The 17,775-nt window shown below is 42.1% G+C and overlaps 1 protein-coding gene across 1 annotated transcript in view; it reads left to right on the forward strand.

Moving 5' to 3' along the window:
* The window catches only part of TBC1D2B (TBC1 domain family member 2B), a 32,511-nt gene extending 18,412 nt beyond the window's left edge, over positions 1 to 14,099 (forward strand). Inside the window, exons 6-13 of the mRNA XM_032699650.1 lie at positions 982 to 1,374; positions 2,197 to 2,307; positions 3,221 to 3,414; positions 3,902 to 4,396; positions 5,357 to 5,474; positions 6,138 to 6,323; positions 7,652 to 7,773; positions 10,220 to 14,099. Coding sequence (XP_032555541.1) covers positions 982 to 1,374; positions 2,197 to 2,307; positions 3,221 to 3,414; positions 3,902 to 4,396; positions 5,357 to 5,474; positions 6,138 to 6,323; positions 7,652 to 7,773; positions 10,220 to 10,415 — 1,815 coding nt within the window. The 3' untranslated portion in view covers positions 10,416 to 14,099. The remainder of the gene's footprint in view (positions 1 to 981; positions 1,375 to 2,196; positions 2,308 to 3,220; positions 3,415 to 3,901; positions 4,397 to 5,356; positions 5,475 to 6,137; positions 6,324 to 7,651; positions 7,774 to 10,219) is intronic.
* Positions 14,100 to 17,775: the final 3,676 nt, after the last annotated feature.

Below are 17,775 nucleotides of genomic sequence, written 5' to 3' on the forward strand. Positions count from 1 at the left end.
ACTTCTCTCTACCCTAACTGCATCATCAGGAGTGGTTTTGTAAAGCATAGGCCTAACCATAATCATCTATAAAACATGCATATAGTACTGCACTCATAGTGTTCATGGTTGTATGCCTCATAACTCCAATTTATTCAAAACCTTGCTTTATCTAAAAGAATTTCTACTCCTTTTAAGAAGAATAATTTTTTAGGTCTTATATGGAGCTGCTATTTGTATTTTCTGTTGTGTGGGATGATCGAAGAGAATCCAAAGAAGGAATGTGAGCCCCATGTTTATAATCATTTGAGGAGTTATCTTTCCCAGGAGTACATTTGAGCTCCTGAGCCAGCTTCTGAGAAATCTCACTGGTCTAAGTGCAACACTGTGTTCACAGTTGCTTCTGTTTTAATAAGAAGACAAAGAAAATTGGTGTCTTAGGCCGTTGATTGTGTGGCAAGATGTTCTAAAAAGCCCTCTTCAGACTTCCTTTTTGGCAAAGCAGCATGTATTGTTTCCTGCTCTTATTTTCTCTCTCTGTTAGAGAAGAGCTGTTAGTTCCTTTGCCTTTTCCATTCTGGAATGTTCACCAGTTAACCTTTGGGGCTTAAGCCCTCTCTCCCTGTTCATCTCCCTACAACAGGGCTGCTTGCAGGCAAGGATTTTTTCAGCTTCCAAGTAACTGCTGGGCCGCAGCTGTCCACTACTTTACTTTTCCTTAACCTGTTGGAGCCTTTCTAGGCAGGATCCTTAGCTCAGTGAAAGACATTTAAACCCTCTTTGTAGGCCAGTCATTGTAAGGTGTTAATCTGCTAGAAATCATGTCATGTCAGTGTTTCCCTTTTTCCTTAAAACTCAGCCCGAGGTCTCTTAAAAGCTGATTATTCAGATTAAAAACGCATTCCAGAGCTTTCTTTTGCTTGATGTTAACTTTATAAGTTATAAACCTTAGAAACTTAAAGCTTCATGACCTTTTTTTTTTTTTTTTTTTTTAATTCTCAGGAACTTGTTCGACTCCTGCAGCAAACAGTCCGGTCCTCCCAGTATGATAAATACTTTGCCAGCCGCCTCTGTGAGGGGGTTCCCAAAGACAAACTAGAGCTGTTGCACCAAAAAGACGACCAGATTTTGGGTCTCAACAATCAGCTTGAAAAGTTAAACCTGGAAAAAGACAGTCTCCAGCAGGAAGTGAAGAACCTGAAATGCAAAGTTGGAGAACTCAATGAGCAGCTGGGTATGTTGATGGAAACTATTCAAGCTAAAGATGAGGTGATCATGAAACTCTCCCGGCAGCTCAGTGAATGTGAGGACAGTTCATCCTCTCCAAGTGGAGCAGTAAATTCTCCCACGGCCACCAGTGCTAATAAGGACCTGCAGGAACTGGACAGACTAAAAGTAAGAGCAATGTCTCTGTCTCAATGCATAGGGGACTCTGTGCTCCCTGTAGGGGTACTTTGAGGCTGCTGTGCTGTTTGAGGTCACTGCAGCAGCTCCCCAGGACACTTCTCAGCTGAGGCTTTCTCTGCTTGGCACCCCCTCTTTGAATGTCTGTGACAGTCTCACTGAACTCCTCTCCTTTGGGCTGCTCTGTGTGCCTGTAGTGCAGGGTCCTGGGCTTCCAGGGAATTGATCCTTGCTGGGGAGGAGCAGTGATGTGAGAAATAATCAAAGGAGCAGGAAGAAGCGAGTGTAAGAGGAAAATATCAGCATGGGGGGAAACAAAGAGAAAGCTTGCTTTTTTTAAAGATTTTCAGTATCAAAACTGAGGCAACAAAGCATGTGGAATGGCAAAGGGAAGCTCTGAGGAGACAAAAAGGGAGGAGTTTAAGAACCTATTTTACTAATGCTCCTACAGATCTTATTAATGCCTTTTTTTTGAACCTCAATGAATGTGTCACAGGTTCTTAATGGAGTTACTGAAGTTATCCACTTTGCTCTAAACATGCTTTTTTTTGCCTTTGGATAAATGTTGTATTCCAAATTGATTAACACTCCAAGGAATTTGGAATACAAGTAAGTAACTTAAAATATGCATAAACATTCATCATATCTTTCTTATATGAGACCCTGGTAAGTTTTAAAACTGATAAATGCTATTAGTAGCTGCTGTTTCCATGTTCTAAGGTGTGCTTTCTCTGGCAGGCATTTGCTGTTTGTAAAATATTTTTTATTAAAAATCTAGTTTGCCTTTTTTTTTTTTTTTTTTTTAATCAACAGGACAATCTTCAGGGTTATAAGACCCAGAATAAATTTTTAAATAAGGAGATTTTGGAACTTTCTGCTCTACGAAGAAGCGCAGAAGCAAGAGAGAGAGAATGGCAGGCAAAGGTCAGACTAACACAGCGTGTTCTCATTTTGGAAACGTCTAAAATGTTTTGAAAATTTTAGCTGTAAATCTACCCAGGAAAATGGAACAAGTTAAAAATCCCCCTTGACTCAGTCCTTACTGACCAATCTTTCTGGATGGATTCTTGAAAGAAGTAATTTGCTTTAAATTTAAATTTGCTGGTGAAAGGTTTTTTGTAATTTATGAACACAGGCATATATATTTCTCTGAAAACGTTATTTCCTCAGAATTCAGGGCGTGATGATTTTTTTGAAGTATGACAGGATGTGTAAGGATTTGAGTAGAGCTTTCTCCTGAGCACGAAGGGCAACTGTGGTATGGTGAATGTAATTTTGGGAGTGTGTTCTTGTATAGATGAACTTGAATGTAGAGGTGTTGCAGGTAAATAATAAATATTTCCATTGCCTGGGGTTGGGAAACCAAACACACACGTAGAGATGGTAGGCTTTGCCTCTGGTTTTGTGGAAGCAAAGCCCACAGTGGCCAGGTTTAAATGCTGTATTTTTGGCATGGAGGTGTGTGTTTACAGCTCCTACATGCTGTTGCCTAACTCATGCCTTTAAAATGCCATTTGAGTTGTTCTTGTTCCAACATGCATAGGCTGAAGCTGTTACTTGAAAAGCACAAAATGGTTGAGTTGTATTTCATGCAGTGTAGTGATAATTTAAGCTGGCTCAGATTTTCCATGTGCAAAAGTGCATCTGGTGGAAAGCATCAGATCTGCTTTGCTGCCTTATGTTTGCTGGTGCTACACAAATGGGAAAGTCAAGCTGACTGTTCCTGACTTAGAGGTTTCTGAGCAACATAAACCAACAGAATAACATTGAACCAGATTTTAAAAGAAGCGTAGCACAAAGTGTCTGAAGACTTTATATAATATATTGTTTTCTGCAGTACACCAGCTTGGAAGCCAAACTCTGCCAGATTGAAAGTAAATACTTGATCTTACTTCAAGAAATGAAAACTCCAGTTTGCTCTGAGGAGCAGAGTCCTGCTCGTGAGGTCATCACACAGTTACTGGAAGATGCCTTGAAAGCAGAAACCAGTGAACAACCAGAACAGGCCTTTTTCAAACCACACCTGGTCAGGTAATTTGGTCCTGTTAAAATAAATGTACGTGTGCCTTGGTCAGTGAAGGGGCTGCAGTCCCAGCAGGGAAAGTCTCTGGTGTTGGGAGTGCAACTGCCACAGTCTCCTGAACGGTCAGACTGGGAAGTTCCCTTAACACATTTATTGGTTTATTGAGATAGTATAAAACTTAGACTCAAATGTTGCCATACAGTTGCTAAAGGTGAGTTACTGAAGAGTTGGGTTCATTTGAACTTGACCCTGTTCTTAAAGTGCTTAATTTGTATGGTAATATATCCTGGAATATGGCCCCAAGTCTTTTATATATGGAATTGTGAAAGTAATTACTAAATAAAAGATATATTTCAGAAAAATGTGTAATAATTGTTAAAACTTGAGAACTATGGAGAGGGGCTTTGGACTAACTCTGATGGGAACGTGGGAGTTTCAGGGCTGCTGAACACATGTAAAACCTTTTTTTTTTCTTTCTTTTTTTCCCCATTGCAGTGAATATGATATATATGGGTTTCAGACAGTCCCAGAGGATGATGAGGAGGAGAAACTAGTGGCAAAATCACGAGCTTTGGACCTGAGGTCTCTTTCCCTCAGTGAAAATCGAGAGATCTCAGCTGGAGTAAAATGGGAAAACTACCTTGCCAGCACCATGAACAGGGAGATGATGCGCTCCGTGGAGCTGAAGAACCTCATCCGCTCTGGAATTCCACACGAACACCGCTCCAAGATCTGGAAGTGGTGTGTCAATCTCCATGTTAAAAAATTCAAGGACAGCACAGTACCTGGGTACTTCCAAACCTTGCTTCAAAATGCTCTGGAGAAACAAAATCCTGCATCCAAACAGATTGAGTTGGATCTCTTGAGGACTTTGCCCAACAACAAACATTATTCCTCCCCGACATCCGAAGGGATCCAGAAGCTGCGGAATGTGCTGCTGGCATTTTCCTGGAGAAATCCTGATATAGGATATTGCCAGGGGCTCAACAGGTGAGATATTGTTAATCCTGAGTAATGAGCCTTTCAAATCACAAATGTAGCAACACGCTGTGGAACAGAGGTTTGCCTTATGGGGGCTGTATGCTCATCATTTACAGTGTTTTAAGAAACAAATAACTGGCACGTTTTTTAAAACAATTAAAAAACCCAGATGACCTGGATAGTGAATTCTGTGAAATCAGCTTGGCAAAAAACATGGAATTGAAATTAACTCAGGTAAGAAATGGGATACTTGAATGTAGTTTTACGTTGACTTTGTGTCACTTGTAGGGGATTGAGTTGCTTTTGTGTGCGAGAATTTGTTAGTTTTTTTCTTAAAATGAGCAGAAATAAATGCTTGAAAGCTTTTTTTATATTGTTAAGACCACAAATTTCAGCATTTCACTCTGATGTCTTCAATCAGAATAGCAGAATTCTCTGTGTTTAGAGAGCTAAAATCAGCAGCACCAACACTTGAAGAAATTCTTAGAACAAGTTCAGCCTTTAAAATATTTTAGGGCTTTTTATTTCCATTAAAAGATGATGGTGTTATTTATGTTTATCTTAAGGGAGATAAAGCAAATGTGCTAGAAAGGATTTTTCTAATCTTAAAACAACTTTGTGTGTAATTCAGAGCCATCTGTTCTTTCTTCTCTTCAATAAGAAAAGACAAAAGTCTGGGAATCAAGTATTATATTTAGGACTTGGAAGCTGCTTATTATTTTGTCTTAGTTCCTGGGAAAATGGCTTCTAGAAAATCACTTAGCTCTTGCCTTTATCTGATTTATTATTTAGCTGAATAAAAACACTTGGTGTGGCTGAGAAGGCCCCATCTGAAACTTCAGTAACAGTTTTGCTGTTTAGTGCTCTCCTGATTTACCTCAGCTGAACAAAACCACTTTATTGTAATGGTTCTTAATATAGCTTGTGATGCTATAATAATCCTTTTCTTCAAATAAACTCTATTTTCAGGTTGGTGGCAATTGCACTTCTGTACTTGGAACAGGAAGATGCTTTTTGGTGTCTGGTAACAATCGTGGAGGTTTTCATGCCTCGTGATTATTATACGAAGACACTGCTGGGATCCCAGGTATGTGCTCTGCTCCTGGGAACTGCAGCCAGACAAAAGCTTTCCTTTGCTGACAGGCCTTTCTGGGGGTGTCTTGAGTTGACGGGGTGGGGTCCAGGCACCAGGGCCCTTGTTTGGACAAGGGCTTGACACTGAAATAATTGTTCAGTGCCATGCTTGCAGCTCCAGCCTTAACCCTGCTTCTCATTACTGGCTTCACAGCACGGAGTGGATTTATCCTTTCTTTCCTCAGGTCTGGGGGGATGGTGGTTATGGGCCCTGAGGGAGCATTTTGCAGTCCTGGGAGCAGTCTGTGCTGTGGCACTGCTCTGCCTCCAGGTGCTGCCCTGTACAGGCTGCCTTCTCCATCCACATCTCTCCCAGGTCATTCAGTGCTCCTGCAGCAGTGCACCCCTGGTGACCTGCCATGGAAACACCCCCTCTGTGTGTGAGGAGCCCTGTGGGACAGGGGCTGGCTGGAGAGGCTGGCAGTGTGTCAGCAAGGGGGGTGTGCATTGGGATGGCTCTGTATTTGGGTGGGTATAGCCTGGAATTGTTATCTGGACACTCCTGGGTTTCCTGGTTACCTCTTGAAAAACTTGCACTTACAGGCTGGTGACAGCCCTACTTGGAATGACTGTTGGAAAATTAGGAGCAATAATCACCTGTTTGTCATCTGTTCAGGTTGATCAGCGGGTTTTCAAGGACTTGATGAGTGAGAAGCTGCCACGACTTCACGCTCACTTTGAGCAGTACAAAGTGGATTACACCCTTATCACCTTCAACTGGTTCCTGGTGGTGTTTGTGGACAGCGTGGTCAGCGACATCCTTTTCAAAATCTGGGACTCCTTCCTCTATGAGGGACCAAAGGTGAGCTGAAGGAGCTGAGATTGTTCATTTGTTCCCTGAGAAAAACCACTCTGCTGTTACTGAGCACAGGGGGGAGGAAGGTGGTTTCACAAGAATCCTGTCACTTAAAATCACTGGTAGGAAAAAAAAAAACCAAAAAACAAAGGAGGAAATGTGCATAAATAACCAGTCAAAGCATTTTCCATTTTATCTGTGCTCTGCAAGTTAAGGGGTTGAGTTACATGGAAGAATTTTAAATGCAAGTATTTTCCTTTTGCCACCACCTTTTTTTTCCCTTTTGAAAAATAAAAGTCCAGGCAGTGCTGTTTATTCCTATGTGCAGCTGTCAATGAGTTTCAAGTAATTCTATCAAGGTGAGAGCTACTCTTATAAAGAAGGAAGATGAGGTGATGGAGGCAGAAGTTAGAAGTATTGAGAAGATGTAAAAATGACTTGTAACCAAAAGCTGACTTTTAGCTTTTCTCTGCAGCAAATATTTGTTTTATCTCTGCAGACATTTAAAGCACAAATGACAAACAGTGACTCTATGTCATAAATTAAGGGGGGATTTGAAAGAATTTTCATTCTTCTAAAATTGCAGTAAAATAAAATCAGTGTGGGGAAAAAAAAGTCATTGGTTTCAAACACTAAAGTAGATTTTGTAGGCAACTGGAGAGAACAGGTGAGTTATAAAATAAGACAAAAACTGTGTTTGAGGTGATTTCTCGCTGGCCTTGGTTGGGCATTAGAACACACAGTGGTTGGCTGTTCATTCACATCAGTTAAACATCTTGGCAATTTGTGAATGCAGCCAGGCACAGACTGGCAAAGTTCAGAACTTACCAAAGCCTTTTTGGAATGAAGGGAAATAATGCTGCTTCCAGCTCATGCCAATGGTGATGGACAAACTGGTATCAGAAATTCCTTCAGCATCAGGTCCCCAGTGTGTTGGGAAAATTCAAGGCCTTGGAAAAGAAGCTGTTTAAAAATCAAAACTTAAATTTAGCTGTGAAGTAACTAAATAAATGCATTGAATAGGCCCAACAGTCTGGGTGCTACAACTGAATTTGGAACTAAAAGTGTCCAAGAATTTGAATCTCTGAACTGAGCCTTGTGTTCTGGATGGGTCTGCAGGACAGCTGGCCTTGGGGACAGCCACAACAGAAGTATTTGGCAGCTTTTGGAAACGGGGCTGGGCCAGGGAAGGGGGGGGGACAGAGGGAGGTGTGATTAGAGAGGTCACGTGCAGCCTCTGTGAGAGTAACCCTTTGCCTTGGAGTTTATCAAGATGATAATGAGAGCTGGTGCATTCTGTACTTACAAATCCCGAGTACTGGGTGTTTTCTCAGGTAATATTCCGGTTTGCCCTGGCACTTTTTAAATACCAAGAAGAGGAAATCTTAAAGCTGCAGGATTCCATGTCCATCTTCAAGTACCTTCGCTACTTCACACGCAACATACTCGATGCCAGGTGGGGAACTCGCTCTTTGTGTCCTTGGAAGACTTGTTGTGGGGCATGGGAGAAGTGAGGGGGGGTTGTTTTGGTTTTATCTAGATCCTAAATCAGGTGTAAAGCAACGAGAGATGCAGCTGACTGCCAAGATTTGCCATGAGCACTTAGATGTGGCAGAAGTGATGAATGCTGAGCTGGTGACTGTGAGGTGTGATGGAGGTTACCTGGTTTGGCTGCAGTGCCGTGGTAGCAACACTTGAGAATTCCAGCCACAGGTGAAGTCTCCCCCTGCATTGCAGACACTATTTCTGCTAGCAAAATGTTTCATGGTAAATAAAACCACGTCCTGGCTCAGGTGTTAAAAATGTGAGCCATGTCCTACAAGGCTTAGATCTGTACATCATTTAATGTATAGGCTACTGCCACTGGCTCCAGCTGATTCTGAGATATACCTGGAATCAGAGAATAAACACAAATTAGATACTCTTCTGTTCTTCAGTCCTTACAGTTTGTAAATCAGGGTCTGGTGTTTTTAGGTTTCAAGACTGTAGAGCAGCAGATTAATCTTAAAAAGTCATATTGGGGTTGGTTTAATGTCAGACATATATTGAAGCTCACTGATTTTCAATTTAGTGCAAAATCATATATTGAAATCGGAGGTGGTTTTTTTACTGTAATAAATTCCACATAAACTTAAGCTTCTACTTTGAATTCTGCTGGAAGAGCTGTTTAATATTTTTACTTCCTGTGTTTGTTTTGACTGGAGAGAAGTTAAAACTCAATAATCTTACTCTGTGCTTGAAAAGGATTGCTGGGACTGATGCAGAGAGAAAAAAACGAAATCTTTTTTACCTAATTTGAACAAAATTTTGATATTTAATCAGAGGTGAAGATTTCAGTTTCCATTCCTTTTCTGCTTCTGGAAATGATGTCTTGGTTCTCCTGTCTAAACTTTCTGGTGCAGAAATAACTTATTTTAAAGGCTTCTAATATTGCTGAAAGACACCTCATTTTGCTGTTAACAAAATGAGCTGATGGGGTATCGCTGGCAGATGGGGAGTTCAAGCGAGGACAGCATTCAGTGCATCAAAGATATTTACAATACAAATATGCTCTGTAAGCCTTTGCTTACAGATTTAAAAGTGGGAGTTGCAAGCAGTGGTGCAGTGCCACCTAGGGAATAAGGATTTGCTGGGACTGACAAGCCATGATTCCAGCTGCCCGGTTTCTCCTTTTTTTACGTTTGTACAAGTTTTACAGCATCAAAATTTGGACAGTACAAAAGCATGTAGAACGATGTCTTTCCTGATAAGGACCAAAAGTCATGTTGTAGAGGAAAAGTTCAGAAATATTTTTTTAATAGAATTCAGGGGTGTCCTAGTTGGGTTAAAAATCTTTTCACTGAGAATTTTTTAAGTTCAAACTCTCTAGTAAAGAAATGTATCTACAAACATGTGCATGAGTATACTCTGGGCTGTAGGGTGTCATAGTTAGGTTTTTCTACAGGTACAAGTTGTGTTCCATGGCATGCTGTGTACAGGTAGAGAAGCTGTTGGAATATGTTCTGTGTAGAAATAGCAGGAAATCATTCTGGTTCACTCAAAAATACAAAACTAGCCTTAAATAAACTGTCCAAATAAGTTTTCCTAATATTTGGGTTCATCTGATAATTCAAGTAGAATAAATTAAATATTCCAATTCCCCTTTTTTCCTTAGTAAACAGTGAGATATTTTTAGGTGTAGGTCAGCAACAATGATGTGGTTAACTCTGTCTTTGGACTGATCAGACAGATCAGTTGCTGGGTGTGCTGTGACTGAAGGATGTGGTGCAGCATCACTCTGGGAGGGTGCTGGACCCTCTGGGGTACTTTGCTGTGCCATGACGAGCTTGCCTTGGCACCAGCTCAGAGATCTCTGTGCTCCAGCAGCAAAAGCCCAGAGCTTCCTTGCTGTATCAGTTTGGCTTGGACACGTTCTGTGTTCTCCTGGGCTGCATTTGTGGTATCCCAGGCTTTATTGGTCTCCTTGTTGTCAGGTTGTCTTGGTTAACTGGAGAGCTGACTGGTTTGGGGTTGAAGGGGCTTCAGTGGGTTTATGTGGAGGAAGTTATCCAACCTACAGTGGGGTAACTGGGTGTACCAAGTGTTCAGTGGAGCCAGGGAAGCTCTGATTATCCCAGCTCATGTCTTCTGATCGGTGCTGTAAAGGCTGTGATCTCTGTAGCATTATACAGAGTTTGCTTTGTGAACTCCTGAGCATTTGATAACACTTTGTTGCTTGAAATAACCTTAAAATAGAATGCTTTGTAGAAATTTCTGGCAATCCTGATAACATCTGAGACCTGTCAAGTGTGAGAGACCAGAGATATGCCATACAATAAGAATTGATAGGGATGAAGTCCAAAAGTGGTTTTAAAAAGCACCAACCGCGACTGATTGTCTTCTAACGTTGTGTAACCTTACAGGAAGCTGACTGCCATTGCCTTTGGAGACCTGAATCCCTTTCCCTTACGGCAAATCAGGAACAGGAGGACCTACCACCTGGAGAAGGTGCGTCTGGAGCTGACGGAGCTCGAGGCCATTCGCGAGGATTTCCTGCGGGAGCGGGAGACGTGCGTGGAGAAAAGGGACCTCATTAGCGACGATGAGGAGGACAGCTGAGACTGCCCGCCAGGAACTGTCCTTTGGGAGCGAGACCAAAGGGAGGGAACCTCCAAAACACTTTATTCCCCCTGTCAAACAGAATGTAAACGAGTTGCTTTTGGAAATATGCGGGGCAGATTTCCAAACCCCAGCACTTTCAGCAGTAGCGCTTTGCGTGGAGGCCAAACACTTCTGTTTACATTGATGTTCATGGAGTCCTTTGTAGAGCACTTAATACCTGTCTCAGTTCAGGCAATCAGCTGAACTGCCAGTTGTTTTTTTTTTTCCCCCAGTGCACCCTCAATGTCTGGCTGTGAAACCAGAGTGAGAAAGGTCCCTGCTCTGTTTACTGCCCTCATTGCCATTCTGTGTGTTTTTGGTGTAACCCTGTTTTTTTGTAGTGCAGGTTCAATGTGAGAGGACATCATATTTTTTGGTCTCAGATTGGCTCAGTTTAGCTATTCCTGAGGTCACTGACTAGAAAGGTATGGAGGTGAAGCACAGGAAGAACTTTTACATTCCTTTGTCTTTCCTGAAGTGATGTGAAATGGATCTCCAAACAGAACACTTGAATATTTGTTCTTTAAAGGAAAGCTGAAACAAGTACCTATTTACCACTGAATGTTCAGTCTGTACTGAAACAGTGATATCACTTATGCTTTTCAGGGCAGCTGTGTTAATAAAGATTCTCATTAATGCCAAGGGGTTTACAGATCAAATTCTGTTTAGAGCATTTTATTTCTATTCATTTATTTGATTGCAATATTTCAAAAAAGGTCACAACCCAACTTCAGATATCGTGGAAGAATGGAGCTTGTCACAGGAGTACCATGCTTTAGTAGGTAATTATTTGTGTATCTATTGAAGGTTTGGTTTTGTTTTGTCTCTTTTTTTTTTTTTTTTTTAATACTTCTTCCTATTTAGGACTTAAGGTGAAGTCTTACTCTTTAAGAAGAAACAGTGGTTTTTTTGCATGAATGCAGACCTGTTGTACAATAATGGTAGCTCTTATCAATCAGTCAATCAGAGGAGCTGAAAGGTCACGAATTGAAGATCCTTTTCCAACAGAAAAATGCAATATTCTCTTCTGTGCTCAGCTTTACTGTGGGTGTTGGATGCTCATCCTGCAAGACAGCTGTAAGGAGACACCTGGGGGTTGAGCTGCAGTGTTTCTGCTGTGACTGGAGGCTGCTCTTTCTCCTTTCATGACTAGAAGTTCTGAGGATGAGGAGGGTGTCCTTCTTGCTGGCTACTCTCTGGACTTTGCAGTGTTTTTTCTTAAACTGTTATATCTTCAGGCTGTTGGATTAACTTAAATGTTGTGTCATGGTAAATCCAGGATTCAAATACTAGGCAGCAAATCATGCAGCTCTGGGGAAGTGGTTAATTGGCACAAAACCAAAACGAGTTATTGGGAAGAGTCAAGTGCATCCAGCTTTTATTTCTTGTGTTTTGTTTTTCTGAGATGTAGCTAGTGCTTTATTGGGTATAGTCATGTAATCATTTATAAACTTAAGTGTATGTGCAGAGAGAAATCCTGCTTTTGTTTCATGGCACTTTTTTTTTTTATTTTATTTTAGAGAATTTAGTTGTAGCCTTCTCCAAGTAAGCATATTATAAGTTAGTTTATCTGGAGGGGAAGTATTTAATCAGAGGTGAAGTTGTAACTTAGAGAACTACTTTTGATATAAAATATGCTTCCTATATGACAAAATTTTTACTTAGCCAGCAAATCATTGCCAGTGAGGGACCCATGGTGTGATCATCTTGATTTGTATGTTCTTTATCTTCTAAAATGTCCCCTGCCTTGTCTATTGCAAGTAGTAGTTTGGGGGTTTTTTTAAAGTCCCTAGTTAGTCTTGGTTGTGTCCTGGAGTTTGTCAGGCAGAGTTTTGATATTATTGCATGTACTGTATTCTTTTTCTACTTACAATCAGTATTTGAATACAAAAATGGGACCAGGTTTTCTAATTTTCTAGTTATGCTGTCTTGGTTTTGAAAGAGCTGGTCTCTAAATCAATCTGTCAGGTTGGCTTTTCTCTTGTTTATTTGCTTTAATGTTTTCAAGTGTTAAAGTTGTGGGGTTTTTTTTTTCCTAAGCTGAAGATCTTTCTTTCAGTGGCCACTATTGAGATACTAAGGTGAAGAACTTAAAGTATGTACCTACCCTGTTTCTACAATCTGCTATTCTTTGGGTTTGAGTCTTCACTATGAACTAGTCCTATGACTTTAGGAGATGTTTCCAGACTGATTCCATTGAAGTCTTTAGGTTGTGAAGATAAAACTAACCATAGGGCAACTGTTCAGGAAGTTTTCAGCTGAGAAAACAGGACCTGTTACAAGACCACTTTTTTGTTCCAGTTGTGCTGGTGATTAAATTTGTGTGTGCCTGTGTTGTGTGTTTCATTATATAAGTTGTTACCCAATTGTACAGTAAAAATAAGTAGCTGTTTCTTCTGCCAGGGTGTGACTCCAATCCATGAATGTAGGAACCTTGTGCAAGTCATGTTGTCTCCAGGCTTTTTGTCACCTTGCAAATATGAAATGAGTCGATGCTTGTTATACTCAAGTTCCAAACAAGCTGTTGGCTTCATTTTGTTAAGCCTCTTCGCTGATTCAGTGATGAGTTAAAAAGGTCAAAAAGTTGCAGAGGGATCTAAGCTCTGGCCACTAGAAGTCTCCAGGGAGCAGAAATGAGCAGCAGGCAGCAGGAAGCGCCCTCAGGGGCAGCTTGCCCTGCTTGGTGTTGCAAATGTCTTAAGGTGACTTGGTTTTTTAGTGGTAACTTTGAAGAGCAGTAACTCCTTAGGGACATGCAGGATACTGAGGCAGTACTGACACTGATGGAACCAAGCCAAAATCCAGAGTGACTCAGGGTCTGCAGAAGCTGAAGTGCAGAGATGCTTGGGTGGGAGCTTGTGAAGGGGTGCCTGAGGGTTGAACACTCCTGCAAGCCAGCTGGGAGGAGATTGAGCTGTTAATGCAAATAAAGACTGCCAAGGTGATTTTTTAACTTCAAGGTGATGCACGTATGTGCCAAGAGTTCCTTATGCATGGTTCCCACAATATGTGATGTAAACCAAACCACTAAGTTGCATCTTGCAGAATATTCTTCCGTCTCCTTACATGTGTGCAAAGCTTCCCAGTGAAACTTCTGGTTACCTGTTCAAAATGTTGTATTACCTTCTGTTAAATAGGCCAAAAATTGGGGCTCTATACCTCTAGTTACTAGAACTGCACAGTATTTCAGCTCTACCTGCCTGTGGGTACAGGTGGTGTTATCATCCAGTGTTATGACATTGTTTGGTGGTGTTCTTTTTACCAGCTATGTAATCAGTAAAAAGGATTTTTTTGTTGCCCTTTAGCTGTCTTCTGTGAGATGTTCTCCCCTTCCTCATAGTTTTTGTAACCATGGTAAGATATTTCAGCAGAAAGGGAAAGAGATTTTTTTTTTTTCTTTCTGGAGACATCAGGAATGACTGAATGGTGTCAAATTTGCCAGAGTTGTATGTTCACTCATGTTTAACTGAGAAATGGAAAATGGATTAATTTAATGAAATTGTGTAGCAGTTTGTGACTGTTCCCTTAAGTGCCATGTCAGAAATCAGCAATATGCGGTACAAGAAATATGAATCACAAAACAGAAGTGATATTATCTTCATAAAGATCAATGTAAAGAAAAAAATAAATTGTTTATTACTTGCTTAATTGTTTATAGCTTGCTTTTGTTCTTTTTTTTTTCTTCCATAACAGATGAAAATGTCTGCAGGTGCAATCAGAACAAACCAGTAGCAGAGCTTGTATTTTTGTCTGATACCGTGATTTGAGAGAATCCAGTTGGGCTTTGAAGCTTGAAGATGTGAACCATAAACATGTTGCATGCAGGTGATGCTGACTGGGTCAGCTTGGGATTGGTGTCCTTAGTTTCTTGGGAGAGGAGGGAAGGGAAGATGAAATAATCCTGAGTGTTCACAGGGAACACACTTTCTAGGACACATGGATTTGTGTGATCTCTCCTGACACCAGAAGCCTCCCTTGGAGGCTTGGTACTGATGTTCTGCTAAAGGCTTTGTAGTCCAATGCATAATTTCAGCTGCTTTGAAAATTTAACCAAGTACTGAATTAATTTGGAAATCCTGTCCCAATGTCTGTCTTGCGGATATAACTTTTGCATTGTGGAGTTGCTTGATTCCCTTAAAGAGGCTATCAAGTACCTCAGCTACTTCTGACAGAAAACGTTAACAGCTAAAGGGAGGAAAAAACAGGAGTTGACTTAACTTGCGTGTCCAAGCAGATCTTTAATAAGTAGAGGTGAATAGTGCACGGTTCTTGTCCTCTGGCTCTGCAACAGAATGGCAAGCTGTTATAGCAGGAGATATGGCACAGCTGGAAATAGGTTCAAAGGGGTTGCAAAACAGGATAGAGATCAGCAGTTGAGGCAGAACATGACTATGGCCTAAGGACCTCCTGTCCTGTATACTGCAAATTGAAGTCAGAAGTAAACAGAAAATTCTGGGAAGGGTGCACAGAGAGCAATGTCCTCACTTGGACACTTGGCATATTCAGCTTGAGCAGGTTGTGTTGCCCTTGCAGCTGCTGAGGCCTGCACAGAACAGCTGAGACTCCCATTTGCTCCTTGAGACATCTGTTCTCAGTGGAATTGCAATAAGGATGTGAGTGGGGCTTAGGCTGGTTCCTAAGCAATGCATAACTTAGAGAGAGGATAAACACAGTTGGCCTACTCTGAACTGAGCCCCAGTGCCTGCAGGGCCTCACTGTGTTCTGGGTGCCTCAGAGGAGCAGAGCATGCACTGAACCTGCTGGCATTACAGCATGTCAGGTGTTCATTCTGTGGGATTTTCAGGAGTGCTAAACATAGCTTCCTTATCTGCAGCCCCTTGACCTCAGCTGAAAGCAGAACCCATGTAGTGCTGAAGCTTTAGGAATTCCCACACAAGTACCTTCCCTCAGATAATGCAAAGGAAGGGTGTGCTCTGGCTTGGAAACTCCCTCCCTGCAAAAGAAGGTAAAAGGTTCAGTCACAAGAAAGTTAGTGGTGTTCTGTGCTGTAGGAGCCACACTTGTCTTCAGCTCAATGATGCCCATCTGTAGTGCCAGCTTTTCAGAGGGTGAGAGTAGAAAGCAAAGCTCAGGACTGTACACGAGATGTGATTTTAAAAACCAAACAGTTACTTAATAAGAAAATTTAACTATGCTCGACCCTAAATTAGTCTGGGGTGTTGTAAAAAGAAGTAAAGTAATTAAAACATCTGATACTAGAATATACCTGTTAAACGAAGAGGACTTTAGCCTTAATTAACATTCTCCTGCCCTTGAGCAATTGCATCCTGCTTGCGTCCCTCAAATGCAGTGGATCTTTGGTGTGTACAAACCAGTCCCAATTTTGCAGTGAGCTGCCTCTAAGACTTCAGGTTTGTGCTAAGGAACAGACTTCAGGCGCTGTGATTGGTGATTAAGCTGTAAAATAAGCTATTTGCCTGTTTTAATAAATGCAGGTGGTGTTTTTCTGGTGTTTGATCCTGGGACTCCCCCTTGGGAACATAAGGTATGGCCTTCCTTCTCCTTCACTTCCTAAAGGGGGCTTCACTTCCTAAAGTAGGCAGCACCAGCATGGCTGCAGCCTTTGCTGGTGCTGCCTACTGGAAACACTGCTCAGCTCTGACTTTTCCTTTCTGTGCTTGTCCTGTATGCACGTCAAGGCTTTCACCTTCATTGCCAAAGATGTTACAGAGAAGTCTGAGTTAGTGTTGTAACGGTGAACAACTACAGAATGATTCGGGAGCTGCATCTTCCTTAGGCAGAACCTGTGCTTGGGCTTGCAAACCCTATGGACATGGCACCAGGGATAGGATTGTCTACCCTTGCTCTTGGAAGCCTTGCAGGGCTGGCCAGCAAATGGGAAATTCAAATTGGGGTTATTTGGGGTCTAGGGAGAGCTTGTCCCAATTTGAAAAGCAGTTGTGCTGTTTTGTTCCCTTCCTTGCAGCTGGGAGCAAACAAAAGAGGTGGCCTTCCTGCTGTGCCCTTTGCTCTGGGAATTTTTATAGGACGATTGCTATGACTTCCACATGGTCATATCACATTGTAGAGCTGAAGGTGAGGAATGCAGTGTCTTTATTTCCCTTTCAGAGAGTTCTGAATACTTCCACTGCCCTTTGAAACCTTTACTATTGCTTCCCTTTCCTGTTCTCAACCCTGTGTAATATCAGCTGCAGCCATTTTCCTTTTGGAATTGGGAGAGCTGGGTGGAACCCGTGGGCTGTGACCACTCCCAGGGCAGGCAAGGAGGGCATAGTTCGTCCTCTTGACTTCAAACAAGTCTGAACCCAAGTTTCTTTTCAACTGTGATAATAAAAAGCACTGTCTTTAAGCACTTGCCTAGAACAAAATTATTTTTTAATTCATCTGTCTTTGCATCTTACTGCAAATGGAAACAGCCTTCCTAATTATGTATGGTAAGTTACCATAGCTTTGTGTTACATTAACCACAGGGAGAACTGGAAGTGAGGGCAACCTGGCACTTGTATTTGATTTTGAAGGTGTGAACAATCCCACATCATTCCTCATTAACAAATGATGGATATTAACTTGCCCAGAATAAATGTAAGGAGGCCAAACAGTATTTATTGCAATTACTGTCTGCCAAATAAAGAGGGAGAAAGTCTAGTTTTACAGGTTTTGGGGATGTCTCTGTGATAGGAGAGTGAGCCTATGAAGGATGTCATTGCTGGTAGCCAACACTTGGGGTGGGGCAGCTTGGAAAGCAGTGGCAGAGGTTTGTTGGGGTCGTGCAGGTTAATGCAGCTTGAGGTGCACAGTGAGGACTGGGAACGTGTCTTTATATCCCATTCTTTATATTGTTTTTTATCACCATTCTTTATATCACAGCACTTTCTTGAACAAGCAGTGGGCAATTTCACTGGGTGAGTTTCAGACCACACAATAACCAACCTAGGCTCATATTAGAATACAGAACAAGGCTTATGCAACTTGCCTTATTTTCTTTGTATTGTTTTCATGTATCTACTAAAGCGAAGAAATCAGGTTCTACTTCTGCACTGTTCCCCGATCAGTCTGGGCGGGCTGTGCTGCTCTGGAACGCTTCGGACCGGCCCAGGGTGGTCTGTCCGCATCCCACACGTGGGAATGCGGGGCTCTCACAGCCCCACGGCACTGCTGCGGCCGCGCCCGGAGCCACGGAACGGGACACACTGACCCGCGTGTCCCTGAGGATATCCCGGGCCCCGCCGCCCCCGCGGGGCTGCCCTGGGCGGAGCGCGGGGCCGGGCCCTCCCTCCTGCCCTCCCTCTGCCCTCCCTCGCTCTCGGCACGGGGCGGGCGGCGGGCACGGCCCCCT

The sequence above is a fragment of the Chiroxiphia lanceolata genome, chromosome 12, assembly GCF_009829145.1.
Source record: "Chiroxiphia lanceolata isolate bChiLan1 chromosome 12, bChiLan1.pri, whole genome shotgun sequence".
In the NCBI taxonomy this organism is placed as follows: Eukaryota; Metazoa; Chordata; class Aves; order Passeriformes; family Pipridae; genus Chiroxiphia; species Chiroxiphia lanceolata.